This window comes from Sciurus vulgaris (assembly GCF_902686455.1).
Source record: "Sciurus vulgaris genome assembly, chromosome: 11".
Lineage (NCBI taxonomy): Eukaryota > Metazoa > Chordata > Mammalia > Rodentia > Sciuridae > Sciurus > Sciurus vulgaris.
In genome coordinates this window covers 8,172,886-8,191,957 of record NC_136472.1, presented here as the reverse complement: position 1 = coordinate 8,191,957, position 19,072 = coordinate 8,172,886, and the positions used below count along the sequence as shown (strand labels likewise).

Genomic DNA, 19,072 nt, shown 5'->3' with positions numbered 1-19,072 from the left:
ACGGAAAAGGGGTTCAGGGCGATAATGTTGGGAACTCCAACACACAGCGATGCATGACCTTGGTCGGTCTCTCAAGAATGATGGCTGCAGTGAAGTCCCACCTTGAAAGAAGGCCAAAAACGAGGGAGTTGTTGGCCATTTAATTTTTTAACACGTTTTTCCACGAAGTTCTTGCACTCACCCACCCCCATCTCCAGATTCTTCCCCAGGCACCCCTGGCATCTCCTCAGGATCTTCCACCTTGAAGGAGCTGAACTTGGTCACCTAACACCTGTCAGCAAGCTGGTGCCTGTCCTGCAGCTGGGGCATCTGGAGGCAGGGTGCTTAGAGACAGCTCATCCTGGCCCAGGATGCTGCCTTGGTCCTCAGGGGTCATAGAGCCACTGGACCCAAAGAACGTCACCATGGCCCGGACCTGTGGCAGCTCGGAGAAGGTCTCCACTGCCAGCAGCATGGCCAGGAGCCCGAAGAGCAAGTAACCTGGGGAGGAGAGGTTGCTAGGGCAGTTCTTGGGGTGCCCACAATGCTCCCCATTCACTTCCCAGTGTGATGACCTACCTTGGCACCTGGCACCTCTCTCAACAGTGCCACCAGGCTTCAACTGTATCTCCCAAAAAAAGCCCTAGGGTCGGGTCCCCCACCTGTGAGACTCAGGCCCCCAGTGGTTTATGGGAGTTGTAGTTCATACTCTTGTTCCCTCCTCACACTCACCAAGAAGTGCAAGCTGGCCAAGGTGGTAAATCGCTGGATGCAGGCCACGGCCTCGGCTGGGCAGCAAGTCCCCTAGCCCGATGGTGCTGAGTGAGCCGAAGCAGAAGTAGATGGCCTCCAGTAGGCTGCAGTCACCCTGCAAACCCCACAGCACCAGTGCTGGCAGCAGCACAAAGATGCTGGCCACCAGCAGGCCCAGTCCTGCTGCCTGCAGCAGTGCAGCCTGTGCTGGTGCCAATTGCCAGCGGACTGCTACCCAGGTACTGGGGCAGCTGAGCACAGGCAGCAGGCGGTGGCGCAGGGTGGCCACAAGAACTAGGGAGGCTGGCAGCCCCAGGGATGCATAAGCCACACAGAAGGCCTTTCCACCTGCCGATAGTGGGGCCATGTGGCCATAACCTGGAGAAGACAGAGCAAGCAGTGAGCTCTTGAAAGGGAAGGCTGCTGGGGTCTCTTCTTTCTCTGTTGCCGCCCCTAGAAAGCTGCCCTCTAGTGGCCGAAATTGCATGAGCTCCTCAGATTCTGCAGCATTACTGGGTTTTGAGCCAAGTTTTAATGGGAAAGGAAAGAATTAAAGAAGATAGTCCTAGCCAGGCAGGCATGGTGGCTCAAGCCTGTAATTCTGGTACTCGGGAGACTGAAGGAGGATCGCAAGTTGAGGCCAGTCAGGGTAATTTAGCCTATCTCAGAAACAAAATTAAAGGTCCCTCAGGCCCTCTGTAGCTGGGACAACTCACGGAAATGCTGTCCTTCCCCTTTTTGCAGTGTTGGGGACGGAACCCAGGACTTCACACATGCTAGGCAAGCATTTTACCACTGAGATCCCCAACCTGACCCTGACTTCCTGAGCTCTGCCCTTAATCTGTACTTCCAATCCACAGCCAGCAGAGTGTCACCCACTCTTTCGTTACCCAAAAGGGCATTATATCCTGTGTGCTGGTTCTGGTGCTGGAATCTGAGTCGGACTGGGCCCTCCCTTTTGGTTGGAAAGGTAGGCAGGAAAAGCAGTCACGAAGGTGGACACAAGCACTGCAATGAAGCAGCATGCACAAGAGTGGTCAACTGGGGCCAGGGAGGCACATGCAAGGCAGGGAGAGGCGGCAGAGTGGAGCATGATGGGAGGACAGGATCAGCTGTCAAGAGGTTGCAAACTCCAATGCCCACAGAAGCCAACCATGAGATGTGAGATAAGAGGGAGGGGTGACTGGTGGGAACTGGGATGGGTCAGAGGGGAGCCCTGGGCCAGTATGTCACCTTGTAGGCATTCAGATTCAGTATGAATTGATTTCTTGAGTTTCCAAAAGAAGGTGGGTGTGAGGCCCAGAGTTTGATCCCCAGCACCACCACCACACACACACACACACACACACACACAATGATAATAATTTAGACACTTTGCAGGACAAACAAAGCAAAAACCCAGGGCCATTACCTCATTTCTCTGGGCCTAAGTAGGTGCCACTCTCCTTAGCCAGGAATTCCTTCAATCCTATCTGTGCCCCCCAGCTGTGGCTACCAGCTCATCAGGGATTCCTCCACTACACCCCTCCTGAGCTGGTAATCCTTGCCCCTGTTTCTTCCCTCCATCCAAGAATCCATCCTTTGGTGTTGTCTCAGTCCATGGGTCTGGGCACCTCTCCTGGGTTTCAAAGGGTGCCTGGGGAGGCCACACCTCTCCTGGCAGCTGAAGCAGAGGCACCAGTTGGGGTGTGTTGGTATGGGGAGCCCAGTTGTGATGTCAGGCCCGATAGGGCTGGGCTCTGTCTGAGGCTTTGGGGTTAGGGGAAGGGCCTCAGCCCCAGGGACCTCAGGGAGCCAGGGCCTCAGGAGCCTGTTCCTCCTGGGCTGCCTGGTAGCCTTACCCGTGGTGGTGAGGATACTGGCAGTGAAGAGCAAGGCTGAGGGCAGATCCCAGTTGCTGGCCTCTGAGCTGTTGCCCAGACTGGAGACTCCGTGGGCCTGTGCTCTCAGGGCCATGCCCAGCAGCTCCTCTAGTGCCCTGGGTGGCAGGCAGGCCCCATACTCTGCCTGGAAGGTAGCCAGCTCAGCCTTGAGCTGGGTCTGGAGCTGCAGTGCTGGGGGGCCCTCCAAGGCCTGGAACACCACAGCCCCGAGCCCCAGGGCCAACAGGTGGGCCACAACTAGGAGCCCATACCGGGCCCAGGGCCTCAGACCCCCCATCGCGTGGCACTAGCCTGGTCACCTAGGACTGGCTGCTCCTCTACAGGCACCTGGGAGGGGCTGTGCAGGGCGGGGTTGGGAAGACGCTGTGTGGGTGGCTGGGCAGAACCGGGTGAGTGTGAACGGGAGGCTGGTGAGCCCAGGCACTCCTCCCAGTTTCTGGGGGCAAGACTTGTTGCCCGTTGCAGGCAGCTGGGGTGGGGGCGGGCGCAGGAAGGTGCTGTGGTGAGGGACAGGGCAGGCGGAGGATGCCGAGTCCTAGAGAGAACCTCGGATTTACTCAAGTTCATGCTCACTGGTCACACATATCCCACCTCATTCAGAGAATGGGGAAGAGAACGACACAGGTCCCTTTCCTCCTGGCGCTCACCCAGGAGACCTATGAGCCAAGACACTCCACATCTTCACATTGTCTTAAATCCTTGGAGCGAACGGCCAGGTCATGGGAGTGCTCTGGGGGAAGGACATCTCCCTGGGAAAGCTCCTTTAAGGTGACATTTCAGCTGGGGAATGAGAACAGGCCAGGGAATGACAGCCTGGGTGGGAAAGGAGCAGGGGGCTCACCATGGGGAGGCAGCAAGGATACAGAACTTTGGGGACAAGTGTGGCCCAGAGACCTACAGGGGTGGGAGGAACCCTGGGTGTGGAGGGATGGTGGCCTGGGCAGAGGAGTGGTGGGGTTCAGGATGGGTGTGGGGGGCAGAAGGGGAGTCCCTGTACACTGCAGGCGGAGCCTGGCTGCCATGGCATGCTGGGGCAGGCTGGAGGCCACACTCCCACAAACTCCCATGGCCGCTTGCAAAGGCCAGGGTGGGTGGACCTACTCTGTGTGAGTCCAGACTGTGGATACGACAAACACAGGGCAAACCTGGAGGCACTGCTTTCCGGGCTGTGGGCTCCTAAGTTCAGAGATCTGCCTGGGGACAGCATAGCCAGGGATGGTGTCCTGGGCTGGTGACATCACAGCTGGCCCCAGAGGATAGGCAGGGACCACCCAGCAACAAGGAGGAGCAGGTGAATAGTCGCTTGTGTGGCGGGACGACTGTACAAACACGTGGGGTGGAAGAAGTCTGGCAAGGGTGGGGCAAGGGTGGGCGAGGCCAGCATGTGTGGGTGTCAGGAGGGCTGGGGCAGGTCCCAGCACAGGGGTAGGGTGCAGGGCATCCTGGCCAAGGTCTAGGTCATCTGCCCACTGTGCTAGGGGCATGAGGACACTAGGGTCCCTGGATAGGTTGTCTCCTGGTTACCTCCAAGAAAGGTGACAGGCTGCATTGGGGGAGACAGCTTACAAGTTTATTTGGCTTCATTGGATCCCAAGACCAGGGCTCCAACCCTGGCTGGGGCAGCAGGAAGGCACCCAGAGAGCCCCAGCCCCAATGACCCCCAGGGCAGGGGGGGTCCAGGCACTAAGCCCTTGGGGCAGAGGCCACAGTAGCAGGACTTGGTCAAAAGTGCTGGTGACAGCTGAGGCTGGTCCCTCTCCCCTGCACCTCCCCTCCTCCCTTCACCACCCCTGGGGGCAATTCCCTGAGACAGGCTCTGGTCCTCCCAACCAGCTGGGTACAGTGTCAGGCCCCAGTGGGGCAGGTAGGTCAAGAGGACCTACAGGTTGCAAGTTGTGGGGTGCAGGCCCCCCATCCAGTGTGACGGCTTCCTGTGCAGTGTAGTGTTCCTGACCCCCAACGGGGGGCAGAGTCCCTGGGGGAAACCAAGGCAGTTACAGAAGTCTGCCTGGCTCCTGTTCCAGTGTATGCTGTGGCTCCTCTAAGGCAGGTGGAGCGGAAGAGCAGCCTGGCCCCTCAAGGCCCTGCCTCGGGTGCCCACGGGGCTTGGGCACTCATGTCTTTGGTCTGCGCCCTGCAGTCCTGGGGGCCTCCCCGGAAGGGGTTGGCAGGTGGGGAGTCCCAGAAAGGATCTGAATCTGGGAATAAGGTCCAGGGTGCCCGTCTGGGTGCAGGCTGTGGTGAGGGCAGGGGTGAAGGCCGTGGCCCAGCTGACACGAAGCTCCACGGGTCAATGCGGCTGCGAAGGGGTGAGGGCCGAGGTCGGCTGATGAGGCCCAGGGGTGGTGAGCGGGGGGTGCCCGGGGTGCCAGGAGCAGAGCGCGATATTCCTGGTGGAGGTGAGACAGTGCCTCCTATGAGGGTGCACGAAGGGCACAGGGTTAGGCAGCCGCCCCTCCTAGGTGACAACTAGCTCACTGTGCAGCCTGAGAAACTGAGGCCCGGAGGCATCACCACTTTTCCCACGTGGCACAGTGAGCTATTTGCTTCATGACTTCCATGGCCCTTGAATCTGCCAAGGGCACCTGTTTATCACCAAGCAGTTAAGAGGAAGGGGTCTGGAGCAGACAGGTCTTGCCTTAGATTCCCACCCTGTCACTTGCAAGTTGTGGGAGCCTGGAGTCCCTGAATCTCTGTGCCTTAAATTTGGATGATACCCTCTAAAAAATGGGCACCATAAAGGACTTATGACACTCTCTCTAAAGAGCCCATCTCTAAAGAGCCACCACGGACAGTACCTGGCACCATCAATCAACCTACAAGGAGTCAGTCACATCATCACCACCTGTTATTTCACAACCAGCTGGCCTAGCCCTCCTGCCCTGACTGCTGCAGCTGCACCGAGAACTCATTCTTTACATGCACCCCCAGTGCCCTGAGGGACCAGCTCGGGCTCCAGCAGACATCTGTGGTCCTGGCCTTGGCTCCCTGAAAAGTCCCCAAGCAGTTCCTCCCCTCTCGGGTGGCCGCCATCTCCGCATCTGCCCTAGGGCCACTCACCACGTGTCTCCTCCCGCCTGGCGCTCTTGGCTGTCGGCTGGCCGGTGGGGACACCCAGGTCCAGCAGCAGGGGCGCAGGGGTGGGCAGGCCGTGGGGATCCTGCATCTTGGGAGAGAGGCAGATGATCGGGGAGGAGGGAGGCTCTGTGGGGCACGGCGAGGGCCCGGGCGCAGGGGTCGCTGTTGGGGGCTCCCCGCGTTCACGGCCCAAGCTCCCAGGCGGCTGCAGGTCTCGGCCAAGGCCCAGTGAGGCCAGCAAGGCAGTGCCGCGCAACAGAGCCCGCTGGATCAGCTTGGGCGTCCCGGAGTTGCTGCCGCGCTCTGCTGGCCCTGGCCTCCGCGGCTCCTCGGGCTCTGGGCTAGGCCGTGTGGGGTTACCTGCAAGCAAGGGTGGCACAGTGAGGCCATGGCTAGCACGACATCCGGTGAGGACCCTGGGAGAAGGACTGAGTTCTGCTTCCCAGCATTTTCCTTGGTCAACTCCTCCTTTCCCAGGGGTGCCTCCCCATCACATACCCTCCAGCCTTCCACCAGCTGGTGGAACCTGGGACGGATGGGCAGTGCAGGCGGAACCTGCAGCAGCAAAGCCTGGGAGGCAGCCAGGCCCCTGGGAGAAGGACAGGAGTTCAAGAAGTAGCTGGCTGAGGCCAGTGACCAGTCAGGTGCAGGCCCAGGTGTAGAATTGGCCCCATTGCCTGGGACCAGTACTCTGCTCTGTGCCAACTCCCTTCCTGGCTGGGCAGCCCTGGCCCTTCTGCCCTCCCACTCTGACTCCAGGTAAATTCCAATGTACACAATAGTTCCTGGGGGCACACATCACTGTCGCTATTCCAGAAATGAGGAAACGGAAGCTCAAAGAGGTAGTACCTTGCCTGAGGTCACAGCAGCTTACAGAGGATGTTTCTGCCAGGTCCGAGCTGGATGATTTAGAGATATTATGTTGTTTTATCCTTATGCCCCAGAGGTTACAGGCCCAGAGGTGTTAAGGGCTTGCATAAGGTTACACAGCCAGTGAGGGACAGGGACAGAGCTAGCATAATTTGTGCAGGGGCAGCAGTGCCTTTGTGACCCACCACTTGACTGCTAGACTCTACCTGAGATTTAAGAATGAGTATACTGCCTTTGGAATTAGGATTGCCCTGACTCCACTCCAGACCACCTGGGGGGTGCTGGTCAGTAAGGGGGACAGAGGCATCTAGACAGCCTCTTAAAAGTCCTGATTTGGTTAGACCTCTCCTTAGTTCTCCACTGCCATCAGAAGAAACTCCAGTCACCATAGCTGGGCTATCAAAGTCCTCTCTGGCCTTATCCCTTTTTGTCCTTTCCTTCCCCCTTGGGTCAGGGACAAATCAGGCCACCTGGAGTGCTGCTCAGGTTGGGTGTTCGGAGGAAGAAATGTGAGGCTGGAAATGTCCTGCTGGAACAGGACTTGGTGTGGAGGTCCCACTGTCAGCCGCAGCCCTTACCTAGTCTCTCTGCCTCCTCTTCCTCGCAGTCACCCTTGATCACTGCCACTCAAGGGCCCAGGGAGTCCCTTGAAAATGCAAACCTGTCAAACACAGGTTTCCTCCTAAAAACTCCTCATGGTTTCCAGGCCCTTCCTAAACAGGCTCCTGCTCCAGCTCCATTCCCTCCTCCCCTGGCTCACACCCCGTCGCCCACTGCCTCTGGCCTGAGACTCCTTAGCTCTCCACTCTTCCTGAGAAGGCCTTTCCTCCACGCCTGTACCCTTGTTATTCCTTCTGGCTGGCCCATGTTTCCCACCCCAACTTTCAGCTGACCTCTTATTCATTAAAGACCTGGCCGAGATGTGGCTGCCTCTGTGAAGCCTTCCCAGAATCCCCCTGAACTGTGTAGCTATTGTTCATGGTATGCCTTCTAGAGCTCTATTCCCAAAACTTACTAATCCCTACAGTGCTTGTTTACGAGACTTCCTCCTCCACCAGACTAGAATGTCCCCAAGGTCATGGCAGTGTTGATCTCAGCATCTTGGCCACTGGCTCATAATGCATCAATATGTAGTTGAGGGAAAAACCTGCACTTATATGCCTAGCAACAACCGTAAGAGATAGTCATTATTAGCCATATTTCACAGGTGAGAAAATTGGCCATCTGTAGTGAGTTTAAACAGAAGAGGGGAGAGACACATTTAAACAAGCACAAAGCCAGCTGCAGTGGTGTACGCTTGTAATCCCAGCTCCTCTGGGGGCTGAGGCAGGAGAATCTCAAGTTTAAGACCAGCCTGGGCAACTTAATGAGACTTGATCTCAAAATAAAATAAAAAGGGTTGGGAATGTAGCTCAGTGTTAGAATGTCCCTGGGTTCCATCCCAGTATCAGGAGCAGGGTGGGGAGAAACCCAGGGTCCAGAGGTAAGCAACTTGTGCCTGGTCATTCAGCTAGGGTTTTAACTTGCCTCTAGGCTTCCTAGCAGTCAGAGCTGGCAATGCTGCTGCACAGGAGAAGGCAGGATGACTATGCTTGCTTCTATGGGGCCTCATGGAGAGGACATGGCCATGTCGTGGTTAGTGGCTCCAGGGTACCTAGCTCCCCAAGGCAGTTTTCCTCTCAGTGTGGGCTGAATGTATTCTTACAAGGTGCAACTCACTGCAACCGGGTCCCCAGGGATCAGAGACATCCAGCTGGAGACAGGGTAGGGAGGTTAGGGGATGAGGTCCCCCAATAGTGACTTATGCCTGGGACACTCTCACAGAATCTGGGACTTCTGTGAGCCCTCACTTTTTGATTCTCAGCCAGGTTTCTGACTCTGTGGGTAACTGAGAGGTCAAGGTCATGTACTCTTGTGGGCCCTGATGGAACCAAGTGCTCAGTTAGAGACTAGGCTGGGGCAGGTGTTGTGCTTTCAGGTAAAATGGCAAGCTTGTGGGGAGTGGGCTTCAGAACCTTGTTGTTCCTGTCCTTGGGAGCTCAAGGAGGACAAGGCAAGAAGGCTCCGGAGAACATGGTCAGGGACCGCTTCAACCTACACACCTAGATTGACAAGACCTCAAGTTCTCTATTGCTCCAGCTTGGAGCAAAGTCAGCTGCTGGAGCAAAAAATGGTGGATGGGGGCCCAGGGTTCTGCCCAGGGTCAGACAGACCTGGGTGCAAGCCTTTGCTCCGTTTGGTGCTCTATTACAGCAAACAGCTTATTCCTTTTGTGCCTCAGTTTCCTCCTCTGTAAAATGGAACCAATAAATATTATCTGTTGTTATTACTACCAAATCAAGTAATGGTGGAGGTGATGGGCTGGGTGGGGTGGGTTAGGAGGGACGAATCTAAACTGTTTGCTCTATAGGGCTCTGGTCTGAGGGCCACTAAGCTAGGTGTGTATTCTGGCTGTAAGCCACAGGTGGAACTGGGGGTTCTGAAGATGATCCCTGGGTTGGTATGAGGACCCATAGGCAAGGTATGGCACACTTTCTAGCTCCTGCTAAACTCAGTGTTGAGCTGAGCCCTGCTCTTGCCAACCCTTTGGCTCCTAAGAAGTTCATGTATAAAATGAGTCTTCAAGTGGAAGCTTCTGAGGAAGCTGGATTAGATGGGAGCCAAAGCTCTCTTGGTTCAGTTCTTCAGCTGGGGGTTCAGGTAGGTTATTTCCATTCCTTTTTTTCTCTTTTGGTACCAGGGATTGAATCCAGGGGTGCTAACCCCTGAGCCACATCCCCAGGCCATTTTATGATTTATTTAGAGACAGGGTCTTGCTAGGTTGCTTAGAGCCTTGCTAAATTGCTGAGGCTGGCTTTGAACTTGTGATCCTCCTGCCTCAGCTCCCTGAGATGCTGGGATTATAGGCATGCGCCACAGCACCCAGCTTATTTCCCTTCTTGGAGCCTCAGTTTTCTTATCTCTAAAATAGGGACAACACCGGCCCCTCACTCACAGGATTGAACAGAATGCCTGACATGCAGTAGATACTGTCGTCATTGTGGAGAACAGAAAAGCCCCAACTTCCCCAGATGCAGTGATAATGGGCCGTGGATCCCTGGCTATTCGTTTATTGTCTTCTCCACCTACCGGTTTGGTTTCCTCAAGGGGATTCTGAGAAGCACACTGCAGGGGTCATTTGTTTGGCCCTACCCCCTATGGCAGTTTTCTTCCCTTCTTTGGCCTGTGCTTCCCTCATTGCCAAATGGGGGAGCGGGAGCCATTCCCTATGCCTTCCCTCCCGAGATCCAGCTGAGGGTACAGCGCTGCCACAAGGCTAGGAAAGAGCCTCTGGCAGGCCAGGCTGGAGTAGGGGGGTTAGTCTTTTGGCCCGAGGACTGGGCTGTATCCAGCTTGGCTGTGGGCCTATAGTCAGACCTGCTCTGTGTCGTCTCAGACTCAATTTCCCAGTTGCTAGAATGCTACCTATCAGGGCAGAGTTCCTGCTCTGTCTGGTCACATCTCATGGCCTCCCCCATGCCACAGGAGCCCAGAAAAATCATGGTGGGGGAGAAAAGGCCACTCACCATTGAGTGTTGGGGGTGTGGAAGGAGATCCTAAGGGGGAAGAGTCATTTGAATCCAGGTACCACGTGGCTTCGTCCATGCGGGACCTTCTCCTGGTTGGGGAAAGGGAGCGGAGGGGTGTTCTGTGAGTCTCAGGACTGTGGGGAGGCAGATCATACTGGGCAGGAGGCCCTCAGTCACTCACCTCCCATTCTGGGCCTCTCCAGGTTTGGGAGAACTGGGACCCCAGGCCCAGCAAGCTCGCCGCTCTCCATTGCTTGAGTCCTCCAGACGTCGGGGGGACTGGCGGCCCCATGCCTGGCCAGGTTCTGCAGGTTCCACTGTGGGGGAACCCGATGGAGTCTGAGCTGATCCTTGTCCTCCCCCATCATGAGCCAGGCTTCAGGGGCAACTATAGAGGATGGGGGGCAGGCCAGGCCCCAGACCACTCCCAGGGAGGAGTCTTGTTGGGATGGGTGGGTCTGGGGCCGGCAGTGAGGTGGGGCATCTCATTAATCCCTCGGCTGACATTTGCTGCTTAGAAGTTAGTACTAACTGCCTTATTAGCTATGTGGTAAGTTACTTTTTTTGCATATGAAATTTAAGATAGTAATGATATTTATTTAAACTTTTGTGAAGAATTAAAGTTAGTAAAGCATTTAAGACAGTGAATAGTATATAGTGTCATAAGATTATTGAACTAAGAAAATAAGTTTTTGGCGAACAAAGAGGCAACAGTCTAGATGGAGGGGGAAGGAACCCTGGAGCAGGAGGGAGAGGAGTCAGAGAAGACTGACTCCAGGGATAAGGTGTGACAGAAGGATTAGGAGCTAGGGGAAGGTACAGGAGGCCAAGTTTCTTACACTGGATTGCTCGGAACCGGGGGAAGGTTGGTGAATCTCCAGTCCCAACCTCAAAGACGTTTCTTCTCCGGTCAAGGCCTGGTGAGGCCTGCACGGTGATGCGGTGCTTGAAATCTGAGGTTTGGGGGAAGAAAAAGTAGGTGGTTTGTGGTGGAGAGCTAGGACTCCAAACCGCACATGACCTCCGTCTGCTCCCAGGCCACACAGGCAGTGGCACAGGGGCAGCCTCACCGCTTCTCTGAGCCCCAGACTTTGAATAAGGAAAGCAAGAGGGCAGGACTCCATGAGCCCGACACGCCCGGCTCAGAGAAAGGTTCCCCAGGGCTGGCCCGCCACGCCCCCTGGTCTTCCCAGAACTGTCATGAGCTCCGCCCCTTCCCGGTCACAGCCACTCCCAGGCCGAAATGCAAATATTCCCGCCAGAACCCGCCCACAGATACGAAACACTCAGGGTCCCACTCCTTCCAGCCTTCAGCTCAAGGGTCCACCCACCAACACCGTACACCAATCCCAGTGCGGCCAGGACACAGATCTGACCCCACCCCTCCACCCACGCAGCCAATGGGTTCCGCGGCCCTGCCCCCTGGTGCCTACAGCCAGTAGCTGGGCGGAGTCCTGAGGCCGCCGCTTACCCAGGGGCATGCTGATGCGCTCGCCGCCGTCACGCGCCCGGAGCTTGCTGCGCTTGAAGGTGCCGCGGCGACGGCGGACGTGCGGCCGTTCGCGGTCCACTTGCTGCAGCAGCAGCGTCAGCTCGCGCTCAAACACCTCTAGCTCCCACTGAGCCAATAGGTGCTCGCGCCGCCGCAGCTGTTCGGCTTGTGATCGCTGCTCGCGGGCCGCTCGTGTCAGCTCCTCCTCGCGGCTCAGTAGTTCCTGCGCCCAGGAGAAAAGGCTGTGGGGTCATCCCGGCATTGATCCCCGACTCTGCCCCATGGAGATTCGGAACTTTCGGACTCTGCATACCCGCTACTCCTCTCACCTTTTCTTTGGCCCGCAGCTCATCGAAGAGGCCCTGGATCTCTCGTTTCCAGCCTTCTTGCATCGAATGGAAGGAGTCCCGCGGCATTTCCCGCAGGACCTGCGCCTCTAGCGCCTCCAACTGCTGCAGGATGGAGGCGAAGTCGGGCCTGCGGTGAGGGTCCTGTGCCCAGCAGTCTAGGGGCACGGCAGGGAGGGGGGACAGAATAAGAAGGGGGTCTGTGGGTGGATGTGTCCTGGGCCAGGGAGCTCTGCCCGCTATCTGCCTGCCCTGTCCTCTTACCGGCCATGAGCTGTGCAAAGGGTTCCGGGCAGGTGGATGGGATGGGCAGCGTGAGTTTGTTAACAGCCACACCATAGGCCACGGCAAGGCAGTCGATACCACGGTAAGGCACTTCCCCGGTCAGCAGTTCCCACAGCAGCACCCCAAAGCTGTGGACGAGACAAAGGGTCTGCGTGCTCTCCTCTGCCCACTTATTCCTACTTCACCCCAAAGCAATGAAGAATTAAATGGTCTGGGTCCCTTCCCCTGGTCTCAGCTTGTCTGCCCACCCATAGGCTTAGGCAACCACTTCTGCCCTTTTGTAGCCCCATAGCAGACCCTGTCCAGTCCCCCAGGCCGCACCTCCAGACATCGCTGCCCTTAGAGAAGGTGGAGGCCTTGATAACCTCGGGAGCCATCCAGGCATAGGTGCCCGCAGCACTCATTTGCGTGGTTTTATGCCACTCTCGAGCCAGACCAAAGTCAGTGATCTTCAGGGTCTTGTGCTCCATGTCATCACCCTCAATGGGCTGCAGCAGCAGAACTGGGGAAAAAGTGGGGCAGGATTGTGGGTGTTCCAAGATCAAGTAGTGGGAACAGGGGAAAAGCTGGGAGCAAACTGTCATCTGACAGATGGTCTGGCCAGGTACTGGGTGCAGACATGCCCTGAGAGCTCATAGCTGTGGATGGGGTGGAATCAGTCAAAAATAAATTCTGGGACATATTTTTCCAAGGTCTACTGAAGCCATATATTTTACACCTAGCTCCAGCACTCCAAAAAAAAAAAAAAAAAAAAAAAAAAAAAAAAAAAATCACTGAGATAGGTATTATTTCCATTTTACAGTTGATGAAACAGCAGGGAAATGACTTGGCCAAGGTCATACAGAAATAAAATAGAGATTCCACCCTGCTCTGTGTAGCTCAGCTCATGTTCTAAACTTCCCCTAATACTACATGAAATAAAACTCGGCAATGTTCTAGGCAGATTCTTAGCATTTGTGGCTTTGATTTCAAGAGGAATCCATGAGTGTCTTATCATTTTGCTGAGGCAGGAGTGTGAATCAGACACACTCCTGGGGGAGGAGGAGCAGGTGGGAAGCCCTTGGTGAGCAAGAAGCCCAGCAGTTACCACTGGCCCCTGGTGCCCACATCACCCTGTGGCTAATGCAGCAACTCCAGAAGATAACTACCAAGGCTGCAGGATGTGAGGAGAAAGGGAGGGGTGGTGATTCTTGGCCACAAAGGAGGAGCTCACGGCAAGTAGGAGTGGATGGTCAGACTTGGCAGGGGTGCCTGGCTTTGACTCAAATGGGGCCACCATACTTGGTACAGGAAGAAAAAGCAGCAACTTGCAGATCTCTTGCCAGGACAAAAGCAGCTCAAGTGAGAGCAGTTTTAGAGGAAGAGAAAAAGTCACAGGATCATCCAGGGTCTGAAAGGGACCGTCTACTTTTCTGGTTATAGTCAACTGCATAAGTGGAGAAGTGACTTCGGTTTGTTGCACGTGTGTCAGGGCATACCCCTCAGCTCTCCTGCCCCGGGTGTCAGTCAGCACTATAATGCGGACGGCATGGGTACTGGGAGTGGGGCCAGGGGAAGGGCACCTACATGGCCAGGTGAGTCAGGGAGAACTTCTCAGCGAGGTGGCAGACAAGGCATTCTATCTCTGAGGGCCTAAAGCCACAGCTCCAGATCCTGCTGCCAGCCAAGCCTGTGGACCTTGTTGGGGATCTGGCACTGCTGCCCGACCCTTCGCACCTGCCTGGCTGCTTCGGTTCTGGTGTTCCTGAGCCCAGCCTCTTCTCAGCGTCTGTCACCCCTTAGGCTGTCTCAGCTTGCCCAGGTGCCAGTTCCCCCTCCCCACTGGCATCTTCCACACTTAGAACTCTAGGCCAGACAGGAGCCAATTCAGTTGCCCATTAGCTGCTCCACCTGGCATTCATGTGCCCTCAGTAGCCTTTATTGTGCCCAGAAAACTTCCCTGAAATTTCTCCTGCTTAAGAGGATGGTCTCCAAATCTACCCATTCCTCTAAGCTGGACTGGGACTGAATCCTGCAGAGTTAGTGCAGCTGAAGATGACCCGCCTCAGAGGATCAGCATAGATGTAAACCAGTTCATGCTTTTTCAGGTCTCCACTTGGGGTCTGACATCTGGGAAAAGTGCTTTAAACCCCAGCTGCCCTACACTTCTGTCATGTCAAGTCCACTCATTCCACTGCACCCTTGATCACTTTTTACTTCCAGCTTCAAAGCAGCCTCTGGTCTGGCCATGGAGGCTGAGCACCACACCAGTTACTAGTCCTATGCAAGTTCATCCAAGGAACAACCGCAACAGGCAGGAGGGGCAATAGGCACACACACCTCTTCTAGAGCACCAGGGTCTCAGACAGGGTGGCCAGTCCCTCACTTTTTTCTCCAGAGAAATCTGAGGCCTGGAGAAGAGCAGCAACCTCCCAAAGCCTCAAGACTTCTTTCTACTACCTCCCCACCCCCACCTCTGGCACCTGCTAAGCCTTAACCTCATCTTTGCTCCCCCTGCTTCTCCTCCAAGCAGTCTTGATGCCTGCCTGGGCCTTGAACTTGTCCCATCCTGTTGCTGTTGTGACCCTGGGCATGAGAGACGAGGGGGTACTCAGACGAGTCTAGAGAGCTCAAGGCTGGGTCAAGCCTTGCACACCCCCTTAGGGCTCCCAAGCCTCTCAAAGGGACCTTACCACCAGCACCCCCACCAAGCTGGCCTCTGTGGGGCTTGGGAGTGGCCTGTGCAGCTCACACCTCTTCCGCTTCCCTCCCATGGTCCCTACTTCTCCTTTCTGGGAGGCCTGGGCAGGTCTACAACTGGGAGGGGGGTCCTTTGGGGAGAATTGGGGGAGGTCAGACTCAGGCCGGGCTGGCTGGTCAGTCCTGTGACTCGTGGGCCTGGAGAATTCCCCCTTCTCTCCCGGCCAGGCTTCCTCACAAGGCCCCCATTGTCCAGGAAAATCACGCCATTGTTTCCTGCCTGTGCCCCCCCATCCCAGGGACTCCCCCCACCCCAATCCCGCAGACAGCAACTCGGGCCTAGGAGTGGGGTCTGTGAGGTTGGATGCCAAGCTCAGAGGCTGAGGGTACCTTGCTTGGCCTTCACCACTGCCACCCAGACTCTTAGAGGGAAGCAGGGGAACTGAGGGGGGCAGTTGGGGGAGCAATCCCTGGCTCCTTCCTCTCTGGCAACACCCCCACCCCCAGCTCTTTCCTCCCCTGCAGGCAGCTGGGCCAGGGAGGGAGCAGGGGCTGGAGCAGGGGCAGGAAGCCAGCCCAGGGGCAGCAGGAAACACAGGAAGCGGTGGGGAGGGTGGGGAGCAGGGGCCTAGGCTATTGTTCCATTTTTTTCTGAAAAGAAAACGGAGGAAAAACAGAAGGCAGGAGCCCCCCACCTCCTGGGCCTTCGGGGATTCCCCTTCAGGCTAGAGCAGGGAGCAGGGGTCCCTAGACAGCTCCTGAGGCTGGGTCGGGTGGACTGCTCCCTACTATGGACGAGTGTGTGGGGGTGGCAGGCCTCCTCTGGTCTCTCCAACCTTGGCAAGGATTTAGGTATCAGTGAGTCTTGGTGCTATCCCCGCCTTGCTCCCTGTCTGAGGAACAGAAGCTCAAAATATCTATGGCAATCTCCAAGAATCTCTGTGCTTCTCCCCCCTGTGCTGTGTTCTGCCTCCTTGCCTCTGCTCTGGTCAGGCCCTGCCTGGACACCCAACCAAGTGCTCTGGCCTGGCATGAAGCTCACCTGTTTTGGGAAGCCCTCTGAACCTGCCACTCATTTGTCTTGGGCCCATGATGGGCGGTGTGTGCAGGGCCTAAAGGGCAGGAGAGGGAGCCTCCCTTAGCCAGGCACTCCAACCCCACATGCTGATTCCAGGATGGGTCTTCCTTGTGATTCTGCCCTCAAAAGTCCACATTTGAGGACCCACTGCCTATCAGGCAGCAGGCAGCATGCACCGGCGCTTGCCCAGGCTGTTAAGCCATTTCAGCCTCCTGGTGACTCCCTTTTAAGAGAGGCTGAAATTGAGGCTCTGAGTTGAAATGACCAGCTAGAGGTCATGCAGTCAGGGAGGGGTGGGGCCAGGATTCCAGCCCTGGGCCCAGCCTTGACCTCCACAGGAGCTCTCCCCTCTGAGATCTGTGTCCTGGAGGAGCTGCCCACCACTAAGATGGGGAGGGGAGGGGAGAGGAAGGAAGGGGAGAGTAGAGCGGCAAAACCCTGAATGTGAACTTCAGGGGAGGAGATGAGGAGCATCTCCAGGGGACTTCCTTGAGATGGTGGCCACAGGTGGGATGCTGAAGGTCCACTTGAGAGATCTCAATGTCATTTTCCTTTCTTTCATTTTTTGGAGGGGTGATGATGCTAGGGATTGAACCCAGGGCCTCATGCACGCTAAGCAAGTGCCCTACCACTGGGCTATCCTGCCAGCCCCAGAGAGAACTCAATTTTCTAACTTGCCCAAACTGTAGTTGCAGACTGGAGTCAAGGGCTCCTTCTGGGGATGAGGTAGGGGGACTCTGCTGGGATTCCTGCTGTGAGGCCAGGATGAGGCCATGGGTAACCTTGGTCAGCAAAGACTCCCCTAGGAGTCTGGCCTTCAGCAGATACTTGGCTAGATTCAAGCTGAGGGTTGAGAGGAGGTGTGTGCTGGAGCCGTGCCACCCCTCCCACCCCTTGTCCATGCCACTCAAAACTCACTGTTGTTGGACTTGAGGTCACGGTGGATGACAGGTACCAGGGCCTCGCAGTGCAGGTAGTGCATCCCACGGGCAATCTGCACGGCCCAGTTGACCAGCACATGGGGTGGCACCCGCCGACCAGCCAGGGCACGGCTGAGGGGCCCGCCAGCTGCATACTCCATCACCAGGCATAGGTTTGGCTCCTCCAAGCACACAGCCTTGAGGGCAATGATGTTGGGATGCGCCAGCATGGCGAAAAGCCGGGCCTCCTGGCGAACGCTCTCAGCAGTCACACTGATGTCCTCATCGGGGTCTTGGCGAGCTGCCTTCACAGCCACCAGCTCCCCTCGCCAGCTGCCACGATAGACCTTGCCGAAGCCACCAATTCCAATCACCTCCTCCAGCCGCAGCTCCTGGAAGCTGGCCACCTCACAGGGGGGCGGGCCGCCACCCCGAGACACATAGTTGGATGGAAATATGCCCACCTGGCCACCCACCTGGCCCGCCCACCAGCCCTCATCTCCGGAGATGGCTGCATCCCGGGACAGCACTTCCACACGGTCGCCCTTCCGCAGGGCAAGCTCATCCTGCCCGTTGGGCTCGTAGTCAAACAGGGCTGTCCACACAGGGTTCGCATACGCTGCTGGCTTCGGGGACCCCTCTGGCCGGCCTCCGCCACCACCCCCGCTGCCCCCACTGCCACTGCCATTCCATGATCCCAGAGGACTCTTGAGGAAGAGGTTCTTCAAGGGCTCCATGGCCAGGAGCTGGCACTGGAATGTGTGGGGGACCTCCCCGTGGTCCCCACCCCCGCTGACTGCCGAGGCCCTAGTGCCGGAACCTGGGCATCCGGGCCCTGGCCCTCAGCCCCAGACCCACGCCTCTCTGGGGAGCCAGGAGTGTTGTCTCCCGGCTCCCCGCATCTCGGGCTTCTGGAAGAGGGCACCCAGAGCAGTGTAGTCAGGCTGGAGGGGTGGGGCCCAGGGGCCTCCGGTGCCTCACCATGGCTGGCTTGGGGGGGCCCAAGAGTCCCTCGGTCCGGGAGTACTCCTGGGAGGTTGGCTCCAGCGCCCTCCAAGTGTAAGGTGGGGCCTGCCAGGGGTAGAAAGCCTGGACTTCGGCTGGGTCTTTAAACGTAGCGGTTGGAGGAAGAGTCCCCAGTTGAGCTGAAGCTGCCTCTTCCCAGCCTTGGTGGCTTTGGCCCCGACGGCTCCGACCCCGTTCCCTTCTTCCTCCTCCCTTTGTACTTTGGCCCCGGGGGCGGGAGGCAGAGGTGGAGGGTGGAGTTTCACTTTTTTCCGCTCTTCTCCCTCCTGCAGGAAACAGCATCAGATGACGCGGGCGGGTTGCACCGCTCCCCTCCCGGAGGCTCCGGGTGGCTGGGCTGGGGAGTTCCTGGGGAGGCGGGCCAGGAGAGGCAAAAGGGCAAGTGTAGCCCCAGCACCCCATTACGCCAGACTTCGGGATCTAGGAAGAAAAGTTCCAGACTGGGTGCTCCTTTGCCCAGGGTCGAAGATCTTGTTAGAGACAGGCCATCCCTGTCCTCTGCATCGGAATCCACATCAGCAAAATGGTTTATAGAACCGCGCTTGGCAGTGCACCAAACCAAGTCTGGTTTGGGCTACAAAGTCGCGGGACTGTGTGATTCATTCTCTCTGAGCTTCGTTCTTTACATATAAGAAACAGGAACAACAACAACAAAAAGAAATAGGAACAAGAAGCTCTGCTTTGCAGGGCTAGTGGGATGGGGGTGGGGAAGATTGGAGGACAGACGGAACTGGCAGCACCTCAAGCTCTTTCAACAGGATAAGACTACCCCTCACCTAGGAAATAATCCGCTTCTTCGTGTCCCTTTCCCAGTGGGCGAAAACCTGAGGCTGTTGTTCATAAACTTGCCTAGGACTGGATCCAGAATAGCTGAGTCGCCCTCACAACCGGTGGGCGACAATTGACCCCAATTGTGTCGAAAGTGTCTCTTTAAGAAAGACGAAGCTATCCTTTTCGACTACTCCTGTCTGTTCCAGAGGATCGCTCTCTACACACCAGGCCTGCGCTCTGACCCGGAAGTAGAGGCGATCTGGGAGAGAGACGCTCGTGACGTTGGAGGTTTAGCAGTAAAAGAGGCAGGCGTAAGAAGGGCGTGATCCGGTAGCGCAGAAC

At 56.7% G+C, this 19,072-nt stretch overlaps 2 protein-coding genes across 3 annotated transcripts; both read right to left on the bottom strand.

Annotated features, from left to right (window-relative positions):
- Positions 1–78: 78 nt before the first annotated feature.
- On the bottom strand, positions 79–2,955 carry KCNK7 (potassium two pore domain channel subfamily K member 7). Its single transcript, XM_079103366.1, has 3 exons — positions 2,574–2,955; positions 712–1,110; positions 79–480 (listed from the first exon to the last, which is right to left on the bottom strand). Exons 1-3 carry the CDS (start codon positions 2,890–2,892, stop codon positions 275–277), a joined length of 924 nt encoding a protein of 307 aa, XP_078959492.1. The 5' UTR covers positions 2,893–2,955; the 3' UTR covers positions 79–274.
- Positions 2,956–4,145: 1,190 nt separating this feature from the next.
- MAP3K11 (mitogen-activated protein kinase kinase kinase 11) lies at positions 4,146–18,950 on the bottom strand. Of its 2 annotated transcripts, none has more exons than XM_079103363.1 (10): positions 16,932–18,950; positions 12,578–12,758; positions 12,236–12,384; positions 11,954–12,129; positions 11,604–11,847; positions 10,972–11,085; positions 10,314–10,449; positions 10,130–10,221; positions 5,676–6,053; positions 4,146–5,029 (listed from the first exon to the last, which is right to left on the bottom strand). In XM_079103363.1, exons 1-10 carry the CDS (start codon positions 17,668–17,670, stop codon positions 4,692–4,694), a joined length of 2,547 nt encoding a protein of 848 aa, XP_078959489.1. In that variant the 5' UTR covers positions 17,671–18,950; the 3' UTR covers positions 4,146–4,691. The 2 variants fall into 2 exon arrangements, with proteins under 2 accessions (XP_078959489.1, XP_078959490.1); XM_079103364.1 differs by having other exon boundaries at positions 4,146–5,005.
- Positions 18,951–19,072: the final 122 nt, after the last annotated feature.